Here is a 26,947-nt window from a genome sequence, read left to right on the forward strand (position 1 = left end):
AAACTATTATGAAAACTGACTTTATGATCGATTCTAAGACGAAGATTTGCAAGTGGGGGGTTGGTTGTGTTTTAAACACTTGAACCCCGAGGAACTCCGAACGGAGCGCTCTGTTCTAGTTAGATAAACAGCTGGTATAGCAAACGACAATGTTGAAGGTCTTGAAAAAGTATTCGTGTTAATTGCATTAATTTCAGACATTACACACACACACACAGCAATCTGACATGCAGTCCGTCATAACAATCTCAAGTGAGAGAAGACATCGAAGTACTGAAAGCGATGAATTTTTTGAACTTCCCATTGAGGTAAGGATTCTCAACATCCGCAGTGGCATCTAATCAGTTATGCATAAGATTATGTAGTTTATGATCTTGAATCTTTTATTGTGACGTGTGATTTAATTTTTCGTTTTTAAAAGTTGAAGCTTAAAAACATTCTACTAAAACAATTTTTTTTCATTGCCTTGTTGTCATTGTTATATCTTAAACTGTTATCATTTTCCAGATTATAATATACATCCTGGAGTTCTTGCCTTTGTCAGACAGAATAAGTGCCTCGCAAGTGTGCCATTTGTGGCATAATGCATCAAAATACCACAAACTGCATAGTAATGAAGTAGTGGTATTGCAAGATGACATCACTAGACCACTACAAGTCTTCGAAAATAGTCTTGGAACATTTATGCATTTTGCGTTCAAAAATGTAGAACTAGGAGGAAAGTTAACCAAATTTTGGGATAGATTCTGTCCACAAATGCAGTCTCTTTCCATAGATAGTTGTGATATATCAGAAAAGACCTTTGTAGATATTTTATTAAAGTTCTCACATTTAGAAACTCTCGTTGTGTATATGTGTCCTGATCTTTTAAAGTCAGGAAGGGTTCTGGAGCAGAAATCTGATGTTATTCTGCTTAGTAACACTCTGGTCAAACTTAGGGAGCTAAGACTTGACTTCAATTCAGATTTGTCAGATGCTCTTTTCAATAGATTCATGGCAATTGCTTCCAATTTGGAAGATCTATCATTGACAGGATGTCACATCTGTTTCGATTCTGAGCTGTGTAAGAAACATTACCCTGGTGACATGTTAGACTCTGGCCACACAATGGCATCAGATAGTGTTCTGACATACGTTAATATATTACAACACATTGTGTCAAAAGCAGGGAAGATTAGAAAGTTGAGATTTCGTAGCACGGACATTGATGATGCAGCATTGTCACAACTAGCAGAAGTACCAGAACTACATCTTGAAACTCTAGATCTTAATTTTTGCAAAGAGCTGAACAATGCAGGCATACTCAGACTCACAGAGTACCAACAGTCTCTCACTGAATTAGATTTAAGTAATTGTGGCATTGGTGATCCTTCTCTCATAGCTATCTGCCATAACCTAAAGAACCTATTGACGCTCAATATGGAGGGCTGCTATTGCATAACAAACACAGGCATTTCAGAACTTAGTCATCTCAAGAAATTAGTAAATTTAAACCTGTCAAAATGTGATCAGGTATCAGGTAAGGGCATTGAGAGGGGACTCTGCTCTTCTGTAAATCTGCAGTTGCAACGACTTAATCTTGTTGGACTCTTCTTAGATGAGAGAACTTTGTGTCTTATAGCAGAGAATCTTCCTAGGCTTATATATCTTAACCTTCAAAGCTGTTCCAATGCAGTGACAGACGTGTCTGTTCAGGCCATTTTCCAACACCAAGTGTGGCTTCGATCCCTCAAACTGACAATGTGTGAGGAAGTAACAGATGCTGGACTCACAGGGATAAGGTTGAGAACAAGAGGAGAAGAAGTTGAAAATGGCTTCTCGATTCTTAGATTGGAAGGTATGCAGAAAATGTTAATGTTTAAATACAGACTTTTGTGTGATCATATAATTTAAGGATATCATCAGAAAAACTGATTTATGGTAATTATTTATTTTTCCCTTCAGGTTTGCAAGAACTAGATTTGTATGGCCGCAAAAGAATCACAGATTTCAGCCTTAAGTATGCCTTTAGTTTTCTTGAACTTCGACATTTAGATCTGAGTTTCTGCAGGCAGGTTAGTTTCATCAGTAAATTTAATATGTCTTGCTTCTATTTGGTTTTAATAATATCTTACCCTTTATTCTCAAACACCAAGTCCTTCGCTTTTGATAAAATTGCACAGAAGAACAAGGGGCTTGTTAAAAATGATCATTTACAAAATTTTCAATGCTATTTTTTCTTTGTACATTTTACATTCTGCTTTCAGGTAACAGATGCAGGCATCTCAGATCTGGCCGCAAAGAACCCAAGCATTGAAACCCTTAAAATGAACTGTTGTAACAGAATCACAGACAGTGGCATTATTGAACTTGTGAAGCGTTTGTCAAGACTGAAACATCTTGAATTGCAGGTATATGTCACTTTATATCAAGCAAGTTAACTTGGCACATAACACATGCTGATAAAGTTAATAAACAAGAACCCAGGATTGTATTTCTGTGGTTCCTCATGATTACTTCAGATTATCAAATTATTTTTATAAAATATATTTTGTAGAGAAGTCCTTCAGATCTGAAACTAAACAAAGTATTTTCAATCATAATAAATTAAATAAATAAAGCATTTTAAGAGTAGAATCTGTGATAGATCATAATGAGTTATCAAATTAAAGTTTCACAGTGATACATTACAAATCTCCCCATAAAAGTATCTTCCAAATAAAAACCTTATAAAAATAAAATATTTAAAAATAATTACCATTTGGGGATATGGAAAATCCCCAGTGACATTGAATTCCAAATGAAGGAGTTTATCATAAGACAATATGTAATTAATTGTTTTTCTGTGAAATATTACAATTTTGCATTTCTAATCTGCTCAGTGATGGCATTGTGTTTATCGTGGACAGTACACAAGCAACTGTCACATGATATGTAAACAATTTTCTTCAAACTTCTCTGGATAATTGATAAGTAGCACTGTGATTGTTATCTGTTGCAAGTGCTAAATAATGGGTACAATCTCCTCCGCAGGGCTGCCCCAAGCTGACAGATGCAAGCCTTACAGCAATTGGACAGAGATGTAGCAATCTGAAGTTCCTGGATATAAGCTACTGCACTGGCATATCTCAAGAAGGGGCAGTACATTTGAAATTATGCCTGGACTCCCTGCACGGACTACTCAGGTGGAACCGGCTTTGAAGAAATTTAATAAATCTATTGTAAAGGAACGAATCTAGTACCTCCACCAGTGAAGTTCTGTTCTTTATTTTGACACTAGTAACCGCATTTATTTAGTGAAAATGAAAATTTGTCAGTGAAATATAAATGTTTTTCTAGTGATACTTTGATGGCAAAGATAATGACCAATAGAGAGAGCTTACAGCTTAATGATTCATGATGAAAGTTTTTGATTTTACAACATTTACAAAACCTTGGTTGAGATTGGATTAAGGGTGTTGAAGTATGGACTGGAAACATCTGGTTGGGGACGCAGTCCAGTGGTGGGCTCTTGTGAAAACAAAAATGAATGTTCGACTTCTGCGAGAAACAGAATTTACCATCAGGTTGGCAATAACCTTTACAGTAAGGACTCTGTTTCACGGAGTTGGTCAGAAATGAGAAATAGGAAGGCATGTCAAAACGCTACATTGGGTCCAACCAGTCTTAAAAACCCTGGATTTTTGGCTCAAGAATCGAGCACCTTATCCCTACATTTCCAGGTCACCCATTTTAAGAGTGGGAACTGCTTGTATATGTGTTTCAATGCCATTATGTACCATTTTGGATAACATACAAACTAGTCTTGTGTAAAGAATGTCAGATTGCGGTCTCTGATAGTCCCACCATCAAACTCTAATGCATGGCTGATTTCTTGGGGCTTCATCTACAAGACTGTCTTACATTTTTCATACACCAGACCTGTCAGTGAATTTCCATCTTAAAACATTACCAGTTTCCTTAAACTGGTAATACCAAATTTCAATAAGAAATTGTTTTATGAGCTGATGGTTTTCTACCATATCCAGGTGAACGCTTACATTGCATTATCATAAATTATTTGTTTAAAGCAAACCAGAAGAAACACTGCTTGAACTTGAACTGTTCCAATTGCACTGAGGCAGAAAGTGGCGTGAGCTTAGATTTAAGAAGCGGACTCTAGTTTTGACACGAACAAGACAGAAACTAAACTGAGATCTTCTTGACTTTTCACAACAAAAATAAAACTTTTTATTATATGGGTATATTCTCACAGTGCTTACCTCTTTTTCCCTAGAGCCTCAAGAGTTTCCAAAAGATTTGTTTTTTCAGGCCATATCTAGAGAATACCGTTGTTGCACTGCAAATTAAAACCAACGGTTAGTGGTTTTCACATTTTGTTCAAATATTTTGTTTTTCTTATTCAGTGATTCATATTGCAACAAGCAGATCTTTGCTGTCCCTAGTAATGATAAGTATTTGATTTAGACCACTTGAATATAAATTGATTTAATCCCTTAAAATTTTCTTAATCTTTCATTGCTGAAATGTTCAGTGTGTGATAATACGGCCATATCTATGAGTAAACTGAAAGTGACTTCTGATTGCAAGTTATCATGAGTTACGCAAGTAATGAATGAAGGTCTTGAAGGACAAACACATATATCACTATGTATAATAATGACACATGAAATTTAAAAATAACTATGGAATGCTGTTCATTTCTAAGATTCTTCTAGTGAAATATCATCAAATTTTTCATAGAATTAATTTATTTAAGGGCAGTGGTATTTTCAAAGCTGCCATGAATGCCTGTCACTTTTAAAGAATTTTGATTCTTTCTTCAGAATCTTATAGTTGAAATTAATGTGTTTGTCCATCTGCCCCCTATTTCAGATTCAGACTTGTGTCCCACGCTGCCGGTTCACCGCCCGTCGGTGTCTAACTGGCACGCACGTGCGGACGTCCTGCCGGTGGCCCGAGCCGGCGCCCGCGGGCGATGGGGGCGGCGACGCTCCCACGCCTCGGGTCGTCTCGGGGAGGGCCTACACAATCCCGTCGCGGTGCTCTTGACCGAGTGTCACGATTGGCCGGCACTTTTACTTTGAACAAATTAGAGTGCTTAAAGCAGGCAGCAGCCGCCTGAATACCGAGTGCATGGAATAATGGAATAGGACCTCGGTTCTATTTTGTTGGTTTTAGGAAGCCCCGACAGACTAACTTTCTAATTTTTGTGAAACTTGGTATTGCCATGTCACAGACTTGATGACTTCTGAGGTGGGGAAATACTAACATAATTCAGAGTGTGATCTTCAAGTTCTGTCCCTCCAAGTCTTTGTATGTATGTATAAGAGAAGGCTCAAACTTTAGAGGCTTAACTCCATTGCTTCACAGTTATGAATTTTGTTTAAATTGCACAAACTATAATTTAATGTGCTTAATAGAAATCAAATAATGTTAAATTAAAAATTATTTAATCATATGTAAGAATGTGTTTTGTAAATACTCTCAGGAATATGTAACACACAGTGTAATGTAAATTATTACTGATGTAACAATTATTAAAATGTGTGGATTCTTTATCTTCGTCAGCATTGATACTGTAATAATTGAAAAGCAGTATAAATGTAGAAAGTGTAAAAAATATTGTGGTTGTTGGTGTTGATATTAGTAACATGTGTTGGATCTTTATTTACGTCAGTTTTTCCTAATTATAAATAAGTTATTTCACTGATACTACAAGTCTGTCTGATTGTTGTATTTTCACGGAGGTATCAACCTACATGATTTGTCATTAGTGTTTCTACAGGTATACTCAACGTGCATTATTCCTTGGGTTACTCAAAGTATTCAACCTGCATTACCTCGGATGTGTCACTGCAAGAATGGTTTAGGACGCAACAAATAACATGGATAGTATTAATGCAACAACGACCTAAGCTTGCTTTTATTACAATCAGCAGAATACATTCTTCTCTTTTTCAAAGAAATGAAGACACTTTCGAAAGCAAATGGATTTCTTGGAAGTTAACTACATACGTTTAATGACACCGACCAAGCTGGTCTCCGCTCCAATCCTCCGAAATATGTTCGTCCTCTAGGTCTATAGTGATATGCAATGTTTATAAATCTTGACATCTATTCACAGCATGTGGTCTTTCCCTTGTAGTTCCTATATTTCAATGTTTTCCACAACTCTGGTTTCTCTTAATGTCACTTTTAATATGACCCTTTCTTGGAAATCCCATTTATGGTCTCAAAACCATTGCTTGTGGAACGTTTTTTTCTTGGGGGTCCAAACAATAATATGGCTTCTTCTTTAATCCTATGAAGTCTGTATGTTCTGTATCCTATAATTTCACCGTAGTTCGTCCCTTCTCCCAGTTGCTCCCTTCCTATCTCTGTTCTCACTCCATTGGTGTGGCTCACAGTAATAAAGGAAGAGGCAGTAAGCCATCTGAAACATCACACAACTTCTATGTACAGCAACATCCCTGAAGGGAGTCATCTTCAAAGTTAGAATTTGTTAACTTCATACACTTCTATACTGGTAATGCTGAAGTTGTCTCAAAGTCAGTGATTAGAAACCAGAAGCAGTAACGCTTGTCAGTAGCACAATCTAATTTCGCAGAATTTCACATCTTTATTTGTGTGTTGGTGTGATGGCATGTCGACCTTATCTCTCCCCAAAGGCACACTCCAACTGTGTAATACGTGCATCGCAGGATACATGTTGGGCTTGGAAACTAAGCCTCTTTAAAAAAAAAAGTTTTCTGGATGTTTTCCATCGTCTAATAAAATCATAAAATTGCATGACATTCTGCCTTCAGGTGTACCTACTCAGTTGGGCCCAATTGATAAAGCAAATCACTCTCCAGACCCATTAGTTCCATCTCCGAAACGTCATGCAATTTTGTGATTACACGATGGATAACATCCAAAAAACTTCTTATTTTAAAAACGCACCATCACAAACTTTTAGATTTGAGCAGCAAAGCTTCTTGTTTTGCATTTTTTCAATTATTTCTTTTAAATGTGCCACTTCAATAACTTTTTTATCTATTGCCAAGTTCAGTTTCTTCATTTTATCTGCTCCCGCTGAAATCTACTTGTCCACCTTGAAAATGAACAGCATTTATATAAATGTTTTGTATATTTTGCACAATACAATGTTGAACATTTCTATTCATTTTTGAGAATTCTTAGGGTTAAGTAATTCAAGGTTGATTTTTCCCATACACACCTTCACACTTTTGTAAACTGTGAAAGTTGGACATTTCTGAGTGCGTAGTTTGCTCAATCATATAAGATAACATCCCATCATTATACACATGCACACATGTGTACATGCCCATGCATGCTCATATACATATATAGAAACATACCTGTGTTCAATACAGTTCGTACACAATCTGTAAGAATGTGACATAATGAATGAGGAAGAAAACTGAAAAGACAGCAATATAACCGCAGCACTGTAAAACAAGAAGGAGAGGCATAAAATACAGTCATGTTTATTAAGTAACAGCAATATCATCTCATTAAGATATGGTAACAACTTTAAAATCAATATCAATTAGAAATAATACCAAAATTGCAGAATAACAAAGTTAGGTATACACTTACCCTATTAAACGTCAAGCTGGATTGGAATATGGTGTCGAAACGGATGTATTTGAAAATTTTAAACCACGTTATAATTACGAGAAGACCAGTTGCAAGGTTGTAAATTTCTTGATACAAACCAAAGGATTTAAAGTTTGCAAACTTCTCCTCAGCAATAAGTTGAATTATTTGTGGTTCAATAACCATATGGTTATAGATTCTGAAGAATATAATAGGATAGGCGTACTGAGGAAGAAAGAACAGAAGCACAGAATTACAATTACTAAAAGGATTAAGTGCATTAGATGCCATTCGTGCAGAATTGCCCATTGAATAAAAAGAAAATTTTAACAGATAGTCTGTAGGTTATTTAATTATTTAACTTATTGAAATGCATCAGTTACTGAATAATGAACAGAATGAGAAGACAATTATGTAAATGTACTGAGAAGAAACTAGGGAGGAAGCAGCATATGCCTATTCATTCTAAGTTTAATAAGTGACTGACTAACTAACAAGATGGCTTACGGAACCTGAAGGTTCATCACCAAATTAACCAAAGCCCTCCACATGTCCCTGTCCTAGGCCAACAAAATCCAGTCACCTTCAACTCCTATCTCCCATATATCCCACCTGTTATTATCCTCCCATCTACGTCTAGGTCTCCCCTGTGGTCTCTTCCCCTCAGACTACCGGATAAATACCCAGAGCACACCTCTTGCCCCATCCACGCACGGTACATACCCTGCCCATCTCATTCTTCTCGACTTAATCACCCTGAAAATACTGGGGAAGGAGTATAAATTTTTAAGTTCATCTTGTGCAGTTTTCTCCATGTCCCATTGTCTACGTTCCTAGGCCCATATATCCTCCTCAACACCCTATTCTCAAACACCTGCAATCTACGTTCCTCCCTCAAAGTGAGAGACCAAGTTTTGCAACCATACAAAACAACAGGAAGAAATATTGTTTTGTATACTTTAATCTTCAGGTTTTTAGAAATCAGACAGGAAGACAAATATTTTGAACTGGAAGTAGGAAGCATTTCAGAATGTAGTCTCCTCCAAATTACCTCATGAATATCATTTTGATTTCTTATTGTTGTTCCCAAATATTTGAACTTTGTTACACTTTCAAAGGATTTATCACCCACATTAATATGATTTTTCCTGCTAACATGTACCTAGATTTTTCTTGATTTACTTCTGGCCCCACCTATCTACTTGCCTCTAGTAAAAATAAATTAACATCATCAGCATATGCCAACAGGTGATGTGTCCCATTCAATTGCAAACCCTGCTGCCTATCTCGGACTTTCCTGATGGCGTATTCTAACGCAAAGTCAAAGAGCAATGGAGACAAGGCATCTCCTTGTTTCAGACTGTTCTTGATGGAAAATGAGTGAGATAAATATTTACCTATATGAAATTTGCTACAGCTTTCACTAAAGAACATTTTTTTAGAATCACTAGCTTCTTTAATCCAAGGTTTAATGCAAAGTTTAATTTAATATTTAACAAAAGAATCTACACTTCAGATTGGAGCAAAATGGTGGAAAGAAAGAACTGGCAAGTGCCATTCAAATTTTAAATTTTGTATTCAAACGTGTAGCCCCAAAATGTTTCTGTTAAGAGCATACTTATTTATGTGTGTGGAGATGAAATCATAGAGATTTTCACAGTCCATCAATGGTATTCCTGATTCCTTACATGAATTTAAATCTCTCCTTAAGTGTGTATCTCAAGCAACAGTATTGCACTGCATTATAGTCTTTCCTTAAAAGACACAAACATTAAAAATCCCTTAGTTTTACTAATTTTACTGATATTTATTATTCACATTCATAAAAGGAATAAGTTGCTTCCAGTATTCTGAAGATGCTTATTTGTTGACAGAAAGAACTCAGAGAGTGTCTGTCTGGAATAGAAAAGCTCTACATATTATTCTTTGTTTGTCAAGTTCATACGTGAAAGTGGCCGACCGATACAGATGAAGTAGTTGGTTAATTAAGTTTCTGTAAGTGCCAGTATGATGAGGCAGGACGGGGCAAAGAACAAAGTGTGGCTGCTTGTCACTTAGATCACGATCAGCACAGTTCTGTTTCAGGGAGGGGTACAGATTTCTTTACTAATACATCAAAAGTATTCTGGGGTCCACACGGTGTCCTGTCCAGTGGTTTCTGGGGTAAAGTGGAAGGAGCATCAGACTAATCAATCATCTCCATTTGGTACTGAAGTTAAAATGCATTAACTTCACCTTCCCTTTATGTTTTGACATCATGTTCATGATTACATGCAAATGGCATAAATATTAAGGGGTAGTAAAATCGGAAAGAAAGTGTAGTTTGCAAATCACGTCTTTTAAACACCAATGAGCATCTTAGAAATTTACTTCTTGTATCTTAACTGTTAATGTCAATATGAAATGGTTCAAGGCAATACCACTTTTACTCAATCTATACTATCTCAAATCACAGTAGAGAATCTTACCGCAAGAATGGTCAGATCCCAAGAATACCACAGGTGTAGGTCTTCACGCTTTAAGACCACAAATTTCATGGTGTAGAAAAATGTGAACGCTACGAACATGCATTCACAAACTGCGACAAAATAGTCATATGTGGTCACATAATGATGGAGCTTCACTATCCTGCGATAAGATGATGTAACGATTCCTCTTATTGGTGCTTTCTCAAAAACAAGCCTGTTAATAAAGACATAAAGAAGATCAGTAAACACCGATTGGTTAAGCTGTACTCTCAGGTGGTACTAACAAGATATGTTTTAGTTATAATGCTCATACATGCATTTAGGCCCATATATAAAATGGACCTTAAAATAAATTAATTAATTAATGAACAATACACAGAGTCCCATAAATGGCAGAGAATTTCTTGTCTAGCTAAGCAAATATTAGCTTATCAAGAAAGACTTTACTTCATGGGGCTGATTAATCTTGGTATTACTGTAGTATATCTCTGGTCTAGATGTTCATTCACTGGAGATCTAGTGCAGGAAATTTCACACCACAGATGTTAGATTATATAGTCATAATTTGTTTTTTCTGTATTTAATTGAATATTTACTGCATTGAAACATGATTCAAATTAAAACAGTAGATCTGAATGAGATCTATATTTTATGTTGTGTATCATTATTTTTGTACAGTGAGCCATTTTTGGAAAACTGGTATAGCATTTGATATGATCTTCATGAAAAAATAGAAGTTACATCGTACTGATACAAACTTAAAATAAATTTGCCAGATATCTGGTGTTAATACGTGGATAGGGATGACCATCCTATTATGCAGTTTATCGAAAGGATGCATAAAATGGTTAATATTAAAGATATTGAACATAATTATGATTGTGTTACTCATTCTTTTACGTGTATATATGTTGACTTGTAAACTAGTTTCTTTATTAGCCTGTAAACAGCCTATAAGAGATTCTTCATTGTATTTATACTCTCACTCACTTTCACACAAAGATACAAAGAACACATAGCAGCCATAAAACACAATAAAGATAATTCTGCATACTCTAAACACATTCTCAATACAGGACATGCATATAACACAATTAACGAAACAATGGACATATTAAAAATAGTAAAAAACAAAAGACACAGGGACACAATAGAAAAATATTACATATATCAAAATTATAAACAAAACTTATGCCTTAATGATAATAGTATTGAACTGAACAACCCCATCTTTAAAGCACTTCAGTACCTTGACCTCAACCAAGACAAACCACCTTTCACCCACTAGCATCACAGTCAGTAACCAGCCACTATCCAATGCAGTACGTACAACTCCGATCTCTCCAAATAGGATTACGATATTACTTCTTTGGTAAGTTCACATAATTTATTTCAACTAATTATTTTGTTTTCTATATTCATTTTTCATTAATATTAGAACATTTATTTCACAGTCCATATACTGAACTTCGACATCAATAAGAAATACAAAATTAGTGACCTGGAATACTACAATAATTGGTACTACAACGAATGGTGAATCAACATAAAGGACAAAACATCATAATTAAAAAATCCTTAAAAGTAATTTAGTGAAAAGTTTATATATACAAAACACCAGATGATGGCTATATATAGCCGAAACATGTTGTGTAAGTCCCATATGTAAATCGAGTACTCGATAGGGAACATAATATGATATTTTAATCTTTTAATTTTATTGTGATTGACGGTTATTTTTAAATATTTTAATACTATTAATTCACAATATGACGCATCTACAATACCTTACAATACCTCTCACTCAAATTAACATAATTACCATTTGCACTGTCTGTGTCATTTAACTTGGCTCATGGAAGAAGTGGGTCCAGGAGGGAGTAAAGTTGGTGTGACATGCCCTACCTGATTCTCCTGGACTCTCCGGATGGCAAAGTACATTACAAAGAAATATAAATATCTGTGTTAAGGTAAGAAACTGAACGTGAGAACTTACGTCAAAGTTAAGATTGCATCGATATTTGCATTATAGAGAGTTAAGTCAAGGAAAATGGCACGAGTTCCTCTTGTAACCCACTGATTATTCTTCAAGGTAAGCAATTTCTCAATTGTTTCACTACGGTCGAGTGACAGATCTTCATAATATCCTCCACCACCATACATTGAGAATCTTCCCCAGTAACTGGAACCACGCAGTTCTTCTTCAGTGGAATAAGTCCAGCTGTTGTCAGAAATAGTAAATCAGACTGCTTGTTTTAATTCCAATATACAAACACAGAAATATTAGTTCTGGTCCTGTACATCTCTGTTTAGAGGCTATTCAAGAAAGTAAGGAAGAAAGAAAGAATGGTTCATCCTTGCAAATGGATGATCCTGGAATTTGTATAAATTGTAACAACTGATACATGCAAATGAGGTGGCAGGAAGGTCAGAGGATAATTCTCTTGTGCATAACCAGTTTTCTGCTTTAAATGTTCGTCTGCAAGCTTCAGACTTTTTTTTTTTGGGATTGACTGCATAATATACACAGCACACAACACACACACACTATAGTATTACTTTTTTGAGGAAGTCCTAAAAGAATTAGAAAACTATGTTGTACTACATGGGCATTGATGTTCTTGTAAAATAAACCAAATTTATCTTCTAATAACAGTTCCAATTCTCCAAGCACTTTTATAGCGGCAACCGTGTGGTATTCGCCATATCTTTCATATGATTTCCTATAAACATAAAGGGAATATTTTGATTTACATTAATAAAATGTTGACTGAAAACTTACGCTGTTCCGATTCCTGGTCCAAATTGTCCCTTATCTTCATTTGCAGATGAATATACGTCATAACATTCTGAGAATAATCGTTTGAATGCTTCATTTATTATGCATGAATCATTTCTCACTTTTACCTGTAGACAATGAAGTTTTACTTTCATTCTAGTTGCTACAACACACACAAAAGTACTATGCTTTAGTAACGTAACACCTAGTCTTTAGCCATGCTGTATGATGAAACAGTTCATACGAACCTATCTTGTCACTGCTGAGATTCTCTATAATGCTTTTAATATCCACAATTTGGAAATTCATATTAACTTATAAATCATGTAATATCACAAGAATGCTAACTTTATTTCACAGAAAATGTTATGTTATAAAGGAAATGTACAAACCTGTCGTAGGCGTGGTGCTCCAATCAGCTTGTAATCTTCCAACATATATCCAACTGTTTGATGCGTATCATCTTGAAGGTTCCCGTATAAACTGTCAATCATTACAGTCTCTGCAAACTATAAACAAAATTAGTTGCGTCACGTGGAAACACAAAGATTTTAAGTTATATATCGACTGTACAGTGCAGTGCATTCTGAAACCATTATCTAAGTATGAACTATCAGACACTAACTCTGTATGATACTTATTATTCTTACAGCACTTGATATGCAGTTACTCAGACGATCAATGTTTTTTTGTCAATGACATGCTTTCTTGTTGAGAAAAGCCCACCTGCTTCCAAGATCCATTTTAATATTGTTCTTTTATATATGCCTGTGTTTTCCATGTGGACTCTTCCCTTGAGTTTTTCACTCAAAATTATGAATACATTTCTGTTTCTTGAAGATTAGTTTTCCTATCCATTTCGTCTTTTGTGGTCTTCTCATGCAAACAGGGTTTTGGGGTTAATAGTACAGATTTCCAGTCCCTAATAAAATGTCCTATTTATTTCATCTTTAATATAGACAGCAGTTGTTAATATTTTTAATAATAAGCCACACACAGCTAACAAGGGGGTTACTTTCATGTCGTCTTTCCAAAATCTGAAGATTTAAATTTATAGAACAATTTTTTTGCAGCAAGATAGAAAAAGTATTTTGAAAATGGGAAGTGTTACATAAAGAGGAGCTTCATAACTTGTGCAGAATGCTGTCAGGGTGATTAAATCTGGAAGATTGAGATTAGCAGGCCATACAAGAAGTACGCAGGAAGATGGAATTCATACAGAATTTTATTTGGAAGGTTTTATGGAAAGAGACCACTTGCGAGCACCAGGTGGGATTTAGTTGTATGGATGCTGACTTGACAGTGAAGTTAATTATTCTTCTGATGCCATAATACAAAATTTCTTGTACAGTTGGATAACTTTTTATAGTAATGTTGTTCACTGCTTAATCAGTTAATTACAAGGTAGCAAATGAGAGTCTTCTTAAATTACTTCATTATCTCTACATTACCGCATTTATGTATGTCCCAATCGCATATTTATCTTAAATTCATACCTTCCAGAAATGACTTATGTGTGATATGTTTTTGAAGTTTCTTTCTTCAACACCAACTTGAAAGTTAGTTTCCACAAACAAATCATCTAGAAGTTTTTTGCACCAATATGTCATTTTGTCTGTCTTCCCAAATGTTCCTGAAAAAATAAAGTGATATTTTCAAGAAATATAAACAACTCCAGTGGGTGAAACTTAGATTACAGGAGACGATACAGAAATTAAGAAAAGTATGCCATTTAAACAATTACAGACATTAATCTAAGTTTAAATTAAACTTTCTCACTATTTCAGGTGGAATACATGCACTGAATCTTTTTTCATAATTTAGGGCTGTGACTAAAACAGCAGATGGCATCATTACTGTGTAGTGACCAAATGTTTACGAGGAAATCACATTTTCAAAAAGAAGGCTTACAGAAACTGGTGTAAAATAAGGAACTCGTAAAGATCCACAACTTTCATTTGGGAAATTCTTTGTCTTATGTATTTGATAGAAAAGAAAAACATTGTATTCCTACAGATTCAACATCCGCACTTTTGATTAGCTTCATCAGCAATGGAATTTGTGAATCTGTAACACGTGGTATTTGTACCACTGTTTAGCTTATCAAGAGTTGAAATGTATCGTGATTAAGTGAATATCAAGACGAGTGAACAATCCAAATCACAGAGAATGTTTGTATTCCAAATTAGACTACAGTTTTCCTTTCCTGTCAAATTCATACTCTGGTAAAGCAGCACTTACAAGGTGTTAATGTTACATAATGAGAGTGGGTATTTGTACATAATAACATAAACATGAAAATAGGACTTGGCTATGTCGACAGTACAAGTATAGTCGGCGCAGTAGTTTTTGGCCGGTTGAATTTTCAAGGGGAAGAAGACTACGAGCGAGTCATTTGTGCGATAGTATAATGCTGACTGCACCGAGCTTATCAGACTGACACCCAAACAAAAGAAATACACTGACTGTGCCACCTCAGGTGGCCCGCCTGCCAGCTTCTCCACCGGCAAAAAACTACTGCGCCGACTATACTCCATTTTATTATACCCTCTTGCATGTAGTATCCTGTCTCAGCATCAATTAGACGGCTGTACTCCTGGAAACTCTATTGTCATTGGTAATATCATGTAGGTCAAAATTTACTTACCTATTAACACTATGATGATGAAGATTAAGTGCAAGTACCCTTCCTTGTTAGTATTCCTCTGCTTCATTCCTAAAACAAAAACAAATTTGTATCAGAACTGAGAATTATGGGCATATTTTTTGAGCCTTGTCTACTTCATTGAATAAAAAATGTATATGACATGCCGTAATTCCATTTGTCTTTGGCATTTGGTATTAGCCAAACGTATGTTCTTGAGGTACCACGTTAATTGCATGGCAAGATTCTGTTATAAATTTCTTTTAAGAATGGGTAAGTGGACCGAACTTACCAGTTTTATTGAATGTTGTTATATTTGGTTGATAGTATGAACATCAAATTGAGTTCAGGTAATTTATCTAATTTTGACTGAATACAAAGAATTTTCAACAATAAGCAACTGGAAATTAATTTTACCTTTCAAATTCCCCTTTTGTCTCTTTCCAGAAGATTTTGATGCGTGTCCTCTATCAACAGAGTCAGAGGGGTTGTTTCCTTGGTCAACTGGAGACGGATTATGAGAAATATCCAGTTCAGAATCGTGTTCCATATCGTGATATTGAATGTCATCATCAGCTGAATGTTCTTGTTCTTGCACAGTACCCATTGTACTCAAAATTATTTTTCTGTTAATCTAGACTTTGCAGGTCTATGCTTCTTCTGACTGCAACACAACAAATCTTTGTTGTTTATTTATTATGCCTAGCAACGGGCCACATTATCAAAAATGGGCAAGACCAACAATACGAGTTGGAGCTTGCCTCAGTGATTAGCCGATATTTTGCCCCTGACCATGATGGAACAAATAATATTTTAGAATATCCTACAAGCGGCGATAACAAAATGACATATGATTAAAGACAGGAAGTAAATATATAGTAGAAATATTGAAGGCGACTGAGCTGCTGTGATCTGGTGGCCATGTAGGCACTGAGGGGGAGAGAAGGTATAGCTCCTACTCATTCTTGACCTCAGCACTAGACTGGGGCGAGTGGTCAGTACCACGCACGGGCCGCGCTTTACCCCCGCAAAAGGATCCTGGTACTCATTCGATAGGAGGCTGAGTGGGCAGCAGAGCCGGTCTGGACGTGGTCTTGAGGAAAAATCCTCTGCCCCTGTCAGGGATTGAACCCCAGTTGGCCAGTCTATAGCCAGTCATTATACTGACTGAGCTACGCCAGCTCTCATTTTCACACACACACACACACAAATACTTTTTTGACGTAAATACGTCTATACGGAAGGGTCATTCGGCAAAAAAGCGTAACAAAGTTGTGTAAGATCCATATGAACAATATGTAAATATGTACCGACAAAAATGATCAGCTTTTATATAAAATCCTGCGTGAATTGTTATGTTACCTAAGAAACTAATTGTTGCATCATCTGTTTACTTGGCATTGTTATGTTACACTACTGCTGTCAACAATCCGCTTTCGTTATTGCGGAAAGAGCTGAGCTGTGAATCGCTTGAAGTGCGTCGTAGACTAGATAATTTTGTGCTGGTAAAAACGTTTTAGAATAACAAAAGTACTTATCTTATATAAGAATTATTACATTACATTTCATTACATTACATTACAGAGACGTATTTACGTCAGATTCTCCAAAACTGTGGTTCCACTGTCAAATTTTTGCAGTGTATCCACAGACTGAATCTTAAGAACAACCGATGATAACGAAATGTCTGAATAATTCCTATGAAATGTGTATATTGAATTATTTTCAAAGCTTTTCAATTACACAGAAGTATCTTGTCTACGACGCACTTCTTCCACAAGCAATTCCCAGCTCAGTTGTTTCCGCAGTAACAAATGGTGAATGTTGACGTCAATAAATACCAATAAAACATAAGAATAGCAGCCAAAACTATGATGTAACAATTATTGTTTCTTCAGTAAAGAACATGGAGTGCTTTTCACTTTACAGAGGCAATTCTACTGCATTTATAGATTTGACCCACGCACACAAAATAAAACACATTCTTCAGAACTGGCAAAGAAGCTTTAACAAAGCTGATGTGTCAAGAAATGTGAACTTGTCGAATTATTTTTCTCAATATGTGCCCCGTTTATTAACCATCTGAAGCCGAAGATCGTCTAAATGCTATTTAAAAATTCAGTCTGTACCACAAAGAAAACACTGCAATTCACCATTGAAAAGAACGACCAGTTAATTCTGTTTAAGAAAATGATCGCTGTTTACCCTGAGAAACACACGAAAGCCACAAATACACAATGAAGTGTTATTAATTTTGAAAGCAGGTGGTATAAATATTTACCACCAGGCTCTAATTTATCTAGATTTTCGGCTACTAAACAAGCCTCATCGTCTTAAACATTCGAATCTCCAACCGTTTACTGGAATATTCAACCGCAATCAATTCTTGCCGTAAATAACCAAAGTCAGTCTAACATTATTTGAAATTGTGTTCATTTTCTTGCAATTGTTCATTAGTATCAATGAACACATGTAAATATGTTGATAAACAATAACAACAGTAAAATAAAAAAAAGTCCTTACCTATCTCTTCCTTCAAGGTAAGAGAACTTGATGTCCACCAGCAATAAACAATCAAATTAATAACAAAATGCAGAAAGTGTAGGGCAGTATTCCGCAATAGCACAAAAATTATCTTGTCTACGACGCACTTCTTCCACAATCGATTCACAGCTCTGTTCTTTACAAAGTAAGGAAAATTGATTGTTGACGGCAATATATACTAATACAACAATGCAGATGAAAACTATGACATAACAATTTTAGTTTTTATATAAGTATTGTTACGAGAAAGAACATTGTTACAGGTGATGTTTATAAATTCCAATACTTTTCTTACATTGTTGTACAGGCAGATGTTCATATAAAACCTGACCATTGTTGTTCGATATTTACAAAGGAGGGGGTAGTGTGACGTGTTGCCTTGAGAGCAGCATAACAATGTCATAAACAGTTTAGTTGTCTGTTTATTGACATTGTCGCGTCTGGCATTGTTGTTAGTTTATAGACATTGTTGCGTTAGACAATATTGTTTGGCATTGTTGCGCTTGCGCAGGCCTCCGCCCTCAGTTAGCTTTTTGGTTGTGTCCAGTGGGACTCGTGCCGAACGAGGGCTGCCAGAGGTCGCCCAAGGGCAACCGAGGGCGACCGATGTTCAGCAGGCCAGCCGAGGCCGTCCCCAAAAGACGGCCAAGTCGGCACAACGAGTGGTTAGACTACTCGGCTACCCTGACTGAGGTTTTCCGTGCTTTTCCTCAGTTGTAAGGCGAATGCCAGGGTATAACTTAATAGGGGCACGGCCCGCCACCCCCACCCCGATCACGGAGGCCATCAGCTGAAATGATCTCCCCCCATGCCGCAGAGGCCTTCAGCCGAAACGGCCCCTCCCTCTCTGGGTTCAAACCCCGGAGATCCAACCAACCAAATTCCTTTGGACAACTTGCCTGACGGGATGACCTCCCATCAGCAGCAACGGATCCCAGTTGTAATGGTCGAGGCTCCCGCCACGACGAAACCCCGTTAGCGTTAGCAAAATTTCCGTTTTTTAAATTAAGACCGTTTACCATTTCCAGCAATGTGCCTTGTGCGCAGGAATGGTTTCACCTAGGTAGGGACGATGCTTGCGCTTGTGCAGGCCTCCGCCCTCAGTTAGCTTTTTGGTTGGTTGGTTGGTCGATATTTACACAATGTTGGTAGTTGAAAACAACAAAGTGTCATAATTTGCTTATCCCATACTAACTATAAAAAGTCAATAATTAATATTAAATGTGTTCTCTATAAGAAGGAAATTTGTTTCTCTGTCTAAGGTTAATTTTCCAAAAGTATCAAGCACGTATACCAACTTCATTCCCACTAAACAGACAGTCATCTGTTAACTGTGAACTAATTTAAATAGAAAATATGTTCAAAGGAAAATGATGTTCACAGCAAACACATACATCAGGTCTCTTTCCAAATGCAAAATACTTACCGACAGAGTTCTCCTTCATTTACATATTCGTTATATTTAAATGGCTTGTGGCCTGTCATCATTTCAAATGCCATTATGCCGACACTCGACCAAGTCCACTTCCTGGAACAATTAAAATTACGGGTAACAGCTGCAATCAGACACTTTCATTTCATCGCACACTTGTACATTTTCCACAAGGTTCTCCACAAAGAGAAAGTTTGTGGTTAGAACAAACTAATTGTTCGTTTCTTGCCTCCATGTTAACATGGAACATTTTTAAGTTTGATGATGCTTTTTCTTCTTTTATCCATTTCATACAGCTATTTGTATGAACAGAGATTGTGGCGAGTTTTCTTATGGTTTTCTTCGAATGTTCAGTCGGAACCTTGAAAAAACACTTTACTAAACACCGTTTACAATTGACATTATACAGTTATACTATCATTTATTTTACATAAATGATATTACAAGGAAAGTGAGGAAAATTATCAAATGCCACTCAGCTATTATCAAAATGCTAGACAGGTGGACAGACAAACACGGCAAAGCAAACAGGAGCATTTTTCTATTTTTCTGTGGTGAAAGCACCTACAAATGTTCTGTGTTTGTTTCATATCTTCCGAACTGCTGTGGCTTCATCAATACTTACTGCAACAAGTTTTCGCAAATATTTATGTTTATTTCAGTTCAAGAACCGCTGATACACAGAGAGTGCCTGTGAACCGTGGTGCAAAGGAATTTGAACTAAATTAATTTTAGAAGGTTATATGATCAAGTTTATAACTCGTGCTGCTTTAGTTTCCATATCTTTCCACAAGATGCACTACACTCACAGTTGTCAAAATGGCATCTTAAGCAGAGGAATTCCTCACGTCAATTTTGGAGGAACAGTGTCCTATAGAGACTTTGTTTACATGATAAGAGACAAGAATACAAAGATTGGTATACAGTGAATAAATGACGTATTGAATGAACCAGAAAATTCCATAGCCACACAAACAATGAAGTACCTTCAGGCTTTAAACTGCCTTGTTATACATTTTATTGCGCAGAACTGCAGTTGGACTGTTTGCCTACCTTATGCAGATACTCCACAGCGTCGATGATTTCTGCCAGGTACAATCTCGTTTCATCAACTGGAAACGCTCCTCCCGACTCCAACATCTGGGACACGTCTCCACCTGCGTAATGCTCTGCAACAATAGTAACAAAACTTAGTTCTCTGTTGTATATTCAGTTAGAAAACAGTGTTCCTGCCAAATGACGCTCTCCACAAGATTGAAATTGCAAAATGGCTCTACAATAAAATTCTGTCAACACTTCATTAAAGTTACTTATGAAACACTAGAAATGACGCATTAGGTTCACAGAGAAGATTCCCCACATTGTATTGCCATGTTTAAACGACACCTGGCATCCAAAGACAGAAGAAAATGTTTAGGGAAACTGACTATGGTGAAAGTTGTTTAACTGCACATCCAAAAATTGAACCAGGTGGACAATTCATGTGTCAGAACAGCTGCATGAATGTTGACAAAAGTGCAGGATCTTCAAACACATGGAAAATGCCATGGAGTTTTAAGAGATTTTTCAACATGAGTAGAGTTACTCAGCACGAGATGCCTTGGATGCAAAGTGAGTGGATGACAATCTGCAGTGATCTCACAATGACATGTGGTAACATCTTTTGCTCCCTCGGTCCATCACTGTCATGGATGAGACTTTTCATCTCTTTCATTAACAAACAAAGCATGATCCGTTGACCTGCAGTTCACCTCATTCACTGTGATAAAAAAGTTACAGTGAGAGGTCAAAATGGAAAGTGATATCAGAAGTCTGAGTTTTGTGGTCCTCTGCACTACAAATTCATTCCAGATGCAACTCTGAACAAGAAAAGATCGAACAGAAGTTGCACTAGTTGCAGGAGTGGACCAGTGACTAGGGACATATATCTGTTGCATGATAACACACCTCCCAATTCTTGTGCAAATATCGCTCGCTGAACACAATAGTGTCGTGTTATCATATCAACCTTAATCGCATGATCTCTCACCATCCGAGGTCTCTTTTATCAAGAGAGAAAAACATTTGAGAGGTCATCATTTCAACAGCAGGCAAGATGCTCTGTGTGACATCCAGACACAGCAATTCCAGAACTGCTTCCAGCAACTGTACCAATGGCGGCAAGAGCGTGTTTCAGTTCAGGGAGAGTTGTCTGAGAGCAGCTACGTTTAGGTCAAGACCATACATTTTTTACTACATAACAAAGTATTCTTCTGAAAATTTTTAATGCCTAGCACAAAATTGTAATTCCTTTATAGTTTCCTTTCTCCCTTCTTGTAAACTGGTTTGGCAATTCCTTTACACGAGTCCTCCGATGGTCTGTTTTCTATTAAAATTTTTCTCCTGACTCAATATAACCTATGGGTCCTGACTCTTGCCACTGCGTTAATCATGTTGACAGATATTTTGGCATATCGTAGTGTGTTATTCTGTTTACAGATGTAATCTTGTCTGACATACTACAATTTTCTGTACTTTGTCAGTTTAATAATTCCTCAGAGTATTATATCCACGTCCAAAGATATGCATCTTTCTATCCAGGCCAACTTTTCTTTGTCTAATGGACATTTTAATTCAGATTTTTATTCATATTATTCCTCATTACTCCATAAATCTTTTGTTTCTTTTGTAAGCTTCCCTTAAATTCATCACATATTTTTCCCACATTCTTTATTTCTCAAACTTAATCAAACATTCAGCTGCTTTCAGACATTACTGTGCATAAGAAATACACCGTATCACCCTGAACTAGAACCCAATAATTATCACTGTTTTGTATGTGGTTAAAAAGAAAACCATATTTAATTTAGTACCAGATGCACCATTTCTCTGATATCTTTGCCTTTAAATTTACGTCCTTGTCAGATTTATCGAGGAACATGTCTCACCATGACCATGCGATACTGAAATGGGTGACACAAGAAATGCTTACAGAATTGTGGTAAAGAAATGTGATGAAAAATGGTAACTTGCATGACCAACAAATGGAATGTAGGATGTTAAGCTGCATCTCAGATAAATAGTTGTACAAATCAGAGGTTGATGAATTAGCTCAAAGCCATGTCCAATGGCAGCCCTTGTAATTTGCAGTACTGAGTCCTTCAGTTCTGCTACCAGAGTGTCAGATGTTTAATTTATAAATAAAGCTAATTTCACCGTGAGGCAAATGGAATGCTATGAAGTCCAAGGATTCCGTTTTGCAGATGCTCATTAATTATAAATACCATTAATGTTCCTATACACATCAAGAGCTGGTGTAATTTGTAACGTGTACACTTACCGGGCTGAACTACTCCACAGATATTGGATACACATTCCTCTACTCGAGGAAAATAGCAAAACAGGTTCAGCCTGTGTGCTGCAACACCAGATACTGCATAATATCATTCCACATCGAACTGTCTCTGCGATGGCTGTCACAACAGCCAGTTCTGCCTGTCCAACCGGTTCACCACCGGCTTTATGTTCCCAACTGCATGTGGACATCTACACAAACAACCCCACTCATCAAATTTTAGGAACAGAGTAATGAAAGCAAACAAACAAAATGTACATCATTCATTTATAAAAATTAGAGATTAAGTTATTTATTTAGTGTTTATTAAAGTACAATCATTTATACAGCACTGAATAATAGGATTATAAGTGACTAATTAATTGAAAAGAATGTGGAAGGAAGTGGGTGTGGCCTAATTTAAGGTACTATACCGGGATTTGTTCACAGGATCTGGGGAAAACCATAAGAAACTTCAATCAGGATAGTCAGTCCTTGGGCCAAGATTTGAACCTGGTACAGTAGTAGCGGTAAATCTCTGCATTCCAGATCTATTAAAATTAAAAGACAAAGGGATCAGAGGAGTAGGAGACAGCAGATGAAGAATCACATATGCCCATTCCATAAACATCATTACCTGGTGGCAGTACTTTGTAGCTTGCTTTCTCACCTCCTGGGTCAGTAAATGTTTGGATTACATAGTACATGCATTTGTTTTCCTTGTACCTGTAAGACAGTGACGTAGGCAAAACATTCAGTTTCATCCCAGCTACAGTAACAGTCAAAGAGTGCTAACCACCTCACCATTAATTTTTTGGCATAATAAATATGTTTGATAAAGTATGGGACAATGGGAGGAGAATAAAATGATGAAACTGTTTGGATGAAAGAAATGTTTCATTAATTTTTCATGAAGAAAGGCACGATGATAAATTGGCAGGTAAAAGTAAAGCAATTCCTATACAGGCCAATGATGGCACTTAAGGGAAAAATTCTCAACTTCAACACTACAAGGGGTGAGTAGTTGGAAAGAACCCTGTTAGCCACTGGGGATGAGGCTGGGTGGGTCCTAGAGACAGTCCATATGCAGAGGCTAGAAAAAAATCCTCTGCCCCTTTTGGGATTAAACTCCGATCTTCTGGCCAGTAACCAGTCACTATACTGACTGAGTTTCCTGACTCACAATGAATTTTTGCAGGTACTTGTTGAATAAAACCAACATTCAAGAAACATAACTGAAGACTTCTGCAAGACAGGGAGATTTTTCTTAATAAGACTTTATGGAATTATTTCAAGTCCTCCCATATGTGACAAAATATGTTGCAACAACACAGCATAAATACTGTACACCAATATCTACTTGGTATGACATGAAAGTGCATGTAAAACAAACTTTCTTCCAATGCAGATTCAACTGTGTGCGTGTGAAAATAAAGTAAAATAATTATTTGCAAAAGACATAAAATTTTTATTACATAGAGTCAGCCGGACACCCTGCAGTAGCACACAAAATTCCACTGCTGTTTATAAAGTTAAATCGCCCACTCCCGCTAATGGCGTATCTGACGTGATGGAATCCAATGCCTAACTTTGTGATAATATTTTATTTTCAAAAACTGGGTAGTATGGTGGAAGGGGAAACAGTTTATGAAGGCTTCTGTTCTTCACAAATTTATGAGTGGTCTTGTGCCTTCATGCAAGAGAAGGACATCTTGCATTTTCTGCTCTAGTCAAACTCGCTTCATGCACATCTGGAGTCTATTCAGGGTAGTGATGTATGCCTCAGAATTTATTGCTTTACCTTTCTCCAGAAAATCACCCGTTTCATGTCCCAGAAGACAGTTGCCATCATTTCTTTCGTGGCGAAGTCATGTGATGCCACTCCATGCATTGCCGTTTCGTTTCTGCCTCAAGGTCAAAATTAGTGAAAGGAAGCAATCCCCATACGTCTCATATCGAGCCAGCAACTCAGCAGCAATATCCTTCATCTGGACACACGCCCTTCACTGATTTCGTGCTGCAGTGACAACACCTGTAGGTAAAATGTCGATCCTTCTGAATGTCATCAGCACGTTACACACTGTCTCTTGTCAAAGCCAAGTACGGCGGCCGCTGTGGTGTTCCCTCTCACACGTTTCACCCAGCATCCAACTGTGCTTCTGTCCGTAAACACTTTTTAGACGTTTATGAATATACCCCACATTATCCCCCTCAGCTGTTGGAACTCGATGACAACTCTCAGTTTATAACTCTCTTCACATTCAGACTCCATTTTGAAAACTTATTACACCTATGCCATCTGGCAGAAATTATTAAAACTTCATTGTCAAAGGCGGGAGAGCTTCAAATTTATGTACCAACTTTTTTAATGACCCTCTTACATTACCATTCATACTAAAAGAAAATTATATAATGCAGCTGGAAGTATTATTATTATTATGTAAATAATATTATAAATTATAAGATGTCAAAGAGACAAGGCAGAAGAATAATAAATAAAGTTACTTTATTAAGAGTTTCATATTTTATGTTCTATGTCTAATTAACATTTTGACCAAAGCTGATATTAATATTTAGAATTAATTTCTTACCTCAAAGAGAATACAGCCCTTCACCATTGCATAGACCAGTTGGTAAATGCTGTTACAGAAATAATTACTGTATATTCTGAGAATCATATGAAGTACATAAATATACCCAGTTGGAAAATGCAGAGTTACTGATTACTGAAGCATGTGGCATTTAATTACCACTAGGATGTAAAGAGTTAAATGAAGACAATCAATATGCTGGATATACTGCATGCATTTAATGAAACAAGTGATACATTCAGAGTTTTGATTGGAAATTCTCGTTTTGAGAGAGGATAAATGAATGTAGGCAACTTAATAAAAAAGTTTTGAAGACATGCATTGGGCTAAACTATCTAAGTATAGAACTGAGAAGTGAAGTTTTGTGAACGAAACTTTTTTGTTAAGAAGCTGTAAAAATGTGGGGTAATATATTAAATCAGCTTGCTTATTTGTTATGAGAATATATTAGTATGATGAAAGACTCTGGGGTAACAAGCCACATAAGGTGGATGAATGGTGAATGAACAATTTCTTCCGTGGTTAATTCACCATTCAGCCACCTGACACGGCTTGTTACCCGAGAGTCTTTCATCAACTTCTGTCGCCGCGAAAGCTTCACTTTATACAATACATTAGTATGACATTAATACATTAACATACTAACAAATTTTACATAGAGCAGAGTTCCTCCAGACAGTCTATGGAAACTAGAGATTCATTTGTCTGTGTGAGTAATTTTCGTGTGAGCATTTATGACAGTGAGCTTCTTTCTGTGCGCAATTTTCGTGTGCGGTTTTGTCTTGTATGGTTTTGTCATGGAACCCATGTTCACAGAAGACTAATTCCCCTCCAAAATCACAGGAATCCAGTTCAGACCGCTTCCCCCAAATTTCCTTAACTTTATACACACTGCAAGTTTTGCAACAAGCATTCAAAATGACTCAGATACAATAAGTAATAATATTTTTGTGGATTCTAAGAGATTTAGCCCATCTTCTACTTCTCCCATGATTCCCGGTGTCTTATGATTAATAATAATTCTGCAGAAGGAAACTTAATATGGTTACAGCAGAGAAAAAGGAAAGTAAATAATTAAACAATCAAGCAGTTTTTAATTCTTCTCAAGACTGAAACATGGGAATCTGTTTAAAATGACAAAGGTATCAACAATTAGTTTAACTCATGTTTGTATATGCTTGATTTGCTAGGCAAAATTGAGAATGACTAGATTCCACAAATATAAAAATATCTTGCAAATATAAAGAAGGTGTTATCTACAATAAAACAGTAATGATCTCAAAAATAAGAGCATTTTATACTAAATATTGTTAAATAGTGAATAATGTTATGAAGAGTCTAAAAAGCAGCATATCAGAAAACTCAGTAAACTCAGGTATAAAATAGAAACATGGAACATAATAAAAAGGGATGAATTTTCCTAGACATCTTAAATGTCAGTACTAACACCACTCAACAAGAATAGTGAATTAGCATGACAAACTACAGATCAATTTTACTATTAAGAAATTTTCCGTACATGATTGACATTAGGTTATTTACAATAGGTTAAGAAGTTGTAGGCATTCTAACAATATACTGATCCTAGTGCA

General features: G+C 36.4%; 2 protein-coding genes and 1 long non-coding RNA gene across 9 annotated transcripts in view; 1 reads left to right on the plus strand and 2 right to left on the minus strand.

The window, feature by feature from the left end:
- LOC147874778 (uncharacterized) overlaps positions 1–5,694 on the plus strand; it is a 31,194-nt gene extending 25,500 nt beyond the window's left edge. Inside the window, exons 2-6 of one of the 4 annotated variants that reach the window (XM_087343309.1) lie at positions 198–308; positions 508–1,837; positions 1,945–2,054; positions 2,247–2,390; positions 3,013–5,694. In XM_087343309.1, coding sequence (XP_087199435.1) covers positions 228–308; positions 508–1,837; positions 1,945–2,054; positions 2,247–2,390; positions 3,013–3,180 — 1,833 coding nt within the window. In that variant the 5' untranslated portion in view covers positions 198–227 and the 3' untranslated portion in view covers positions 3,181–5,694. Of the gene's footprint in view, positions 1–10; positions 309–507; positions 1,838–1,944; positions 2,055–2,246; positions 2,462–3,012 lie in introns of those variants that run through there. The other 3 variants (XM_087343310.1, XM_087343311.1, XM_087343312.1) reach the window with 3 other exon arrangements.
- A 183-nt stretch (positions 5,695–5,877) lies between these two features.
- LOC110839431 (polycystin-2) lies at positions 5,878–25,043 on the minus strand. Of its 4 annotated transcripts, XM_087343325.1 has the most exons (15): positions 24,566–25,043; positions 23,402–23,490; positions 22,771–22,976; positions 20,505–20,620; positions 19,446–19,547; positions 15,893–16,139; positions 15,479–15,547; positions 14,328–14,464; positions 13,224–13,340; positions 12,835–12,959; positions 12,049–12,273; positions 10,053–10,266; positions 7,585–7,809; positions 7,344–7,433; positions 5,878–7,075 (listed from the first exon to the last, which is right to left on the minus strand). In XM_087343325.1, the coding sequence occupies exons 6-14, from the start codon at positions 16,080–16,082 to the stop codon at positions 7,350–7,352; spliced, it is 1,386 nt and encodes a 461-aa protein (XP_087199451.1). In that variant the 5' UTR covers positions 16,083–16,139; positions 19,446–19,547; positions 20,505–20,620; positions 22,771–22,976; positions 23,402–23,490; positions 24,566–25,043; the 3' UTR covers positions 5,878–7,075; positions 7,344–7,349. The 4 variants fall into 4 exon arrangements, with proteins under 4 accessions (XP_087199451.1, XP_087199450.1, XP_087199449.1 ...); XM_087343324.1 differs by lacking the exon at positions 23,402–23,490 and having other exon boundaries at positions 5,878–6,415; XM_087343323.1 differs by lacking the exon at positions 23,402–23,490.
- Positions 10,964–12,042, minus strand: LOC147874780 (uncharacterized). The gene is made up of 2 exons (XR_015533737.1): positions 11,850–12,042; positions 10,964–11,031 (listed from the first exon to the last, which is right to left on the minus strand). It is a non-coding gene; the product is annotated as an uncharacterized LOC147874780 (long non-coding RNA).
- Positions 25,044–26,947: the final 1,904 nt, after the last annotated feature.

Source organism: Zootermopsis nevadensis, unplaced genomic scaffold, assembly GCF_977971745.1.
Source record: "Zootermopsis nevadensis isolate Lab colony 2312 unplaced genomic scaffold, Znev_1.0 Znev_ptg000005l, whole genome shotgun sequence".
Classification (NCBI taxonomy): Eukaryota; Metazoa; Arthropoda; class Insecta; order Blattodea; family Termopsidae; genus Zootermopsis; species Zootermopsis nevadensis.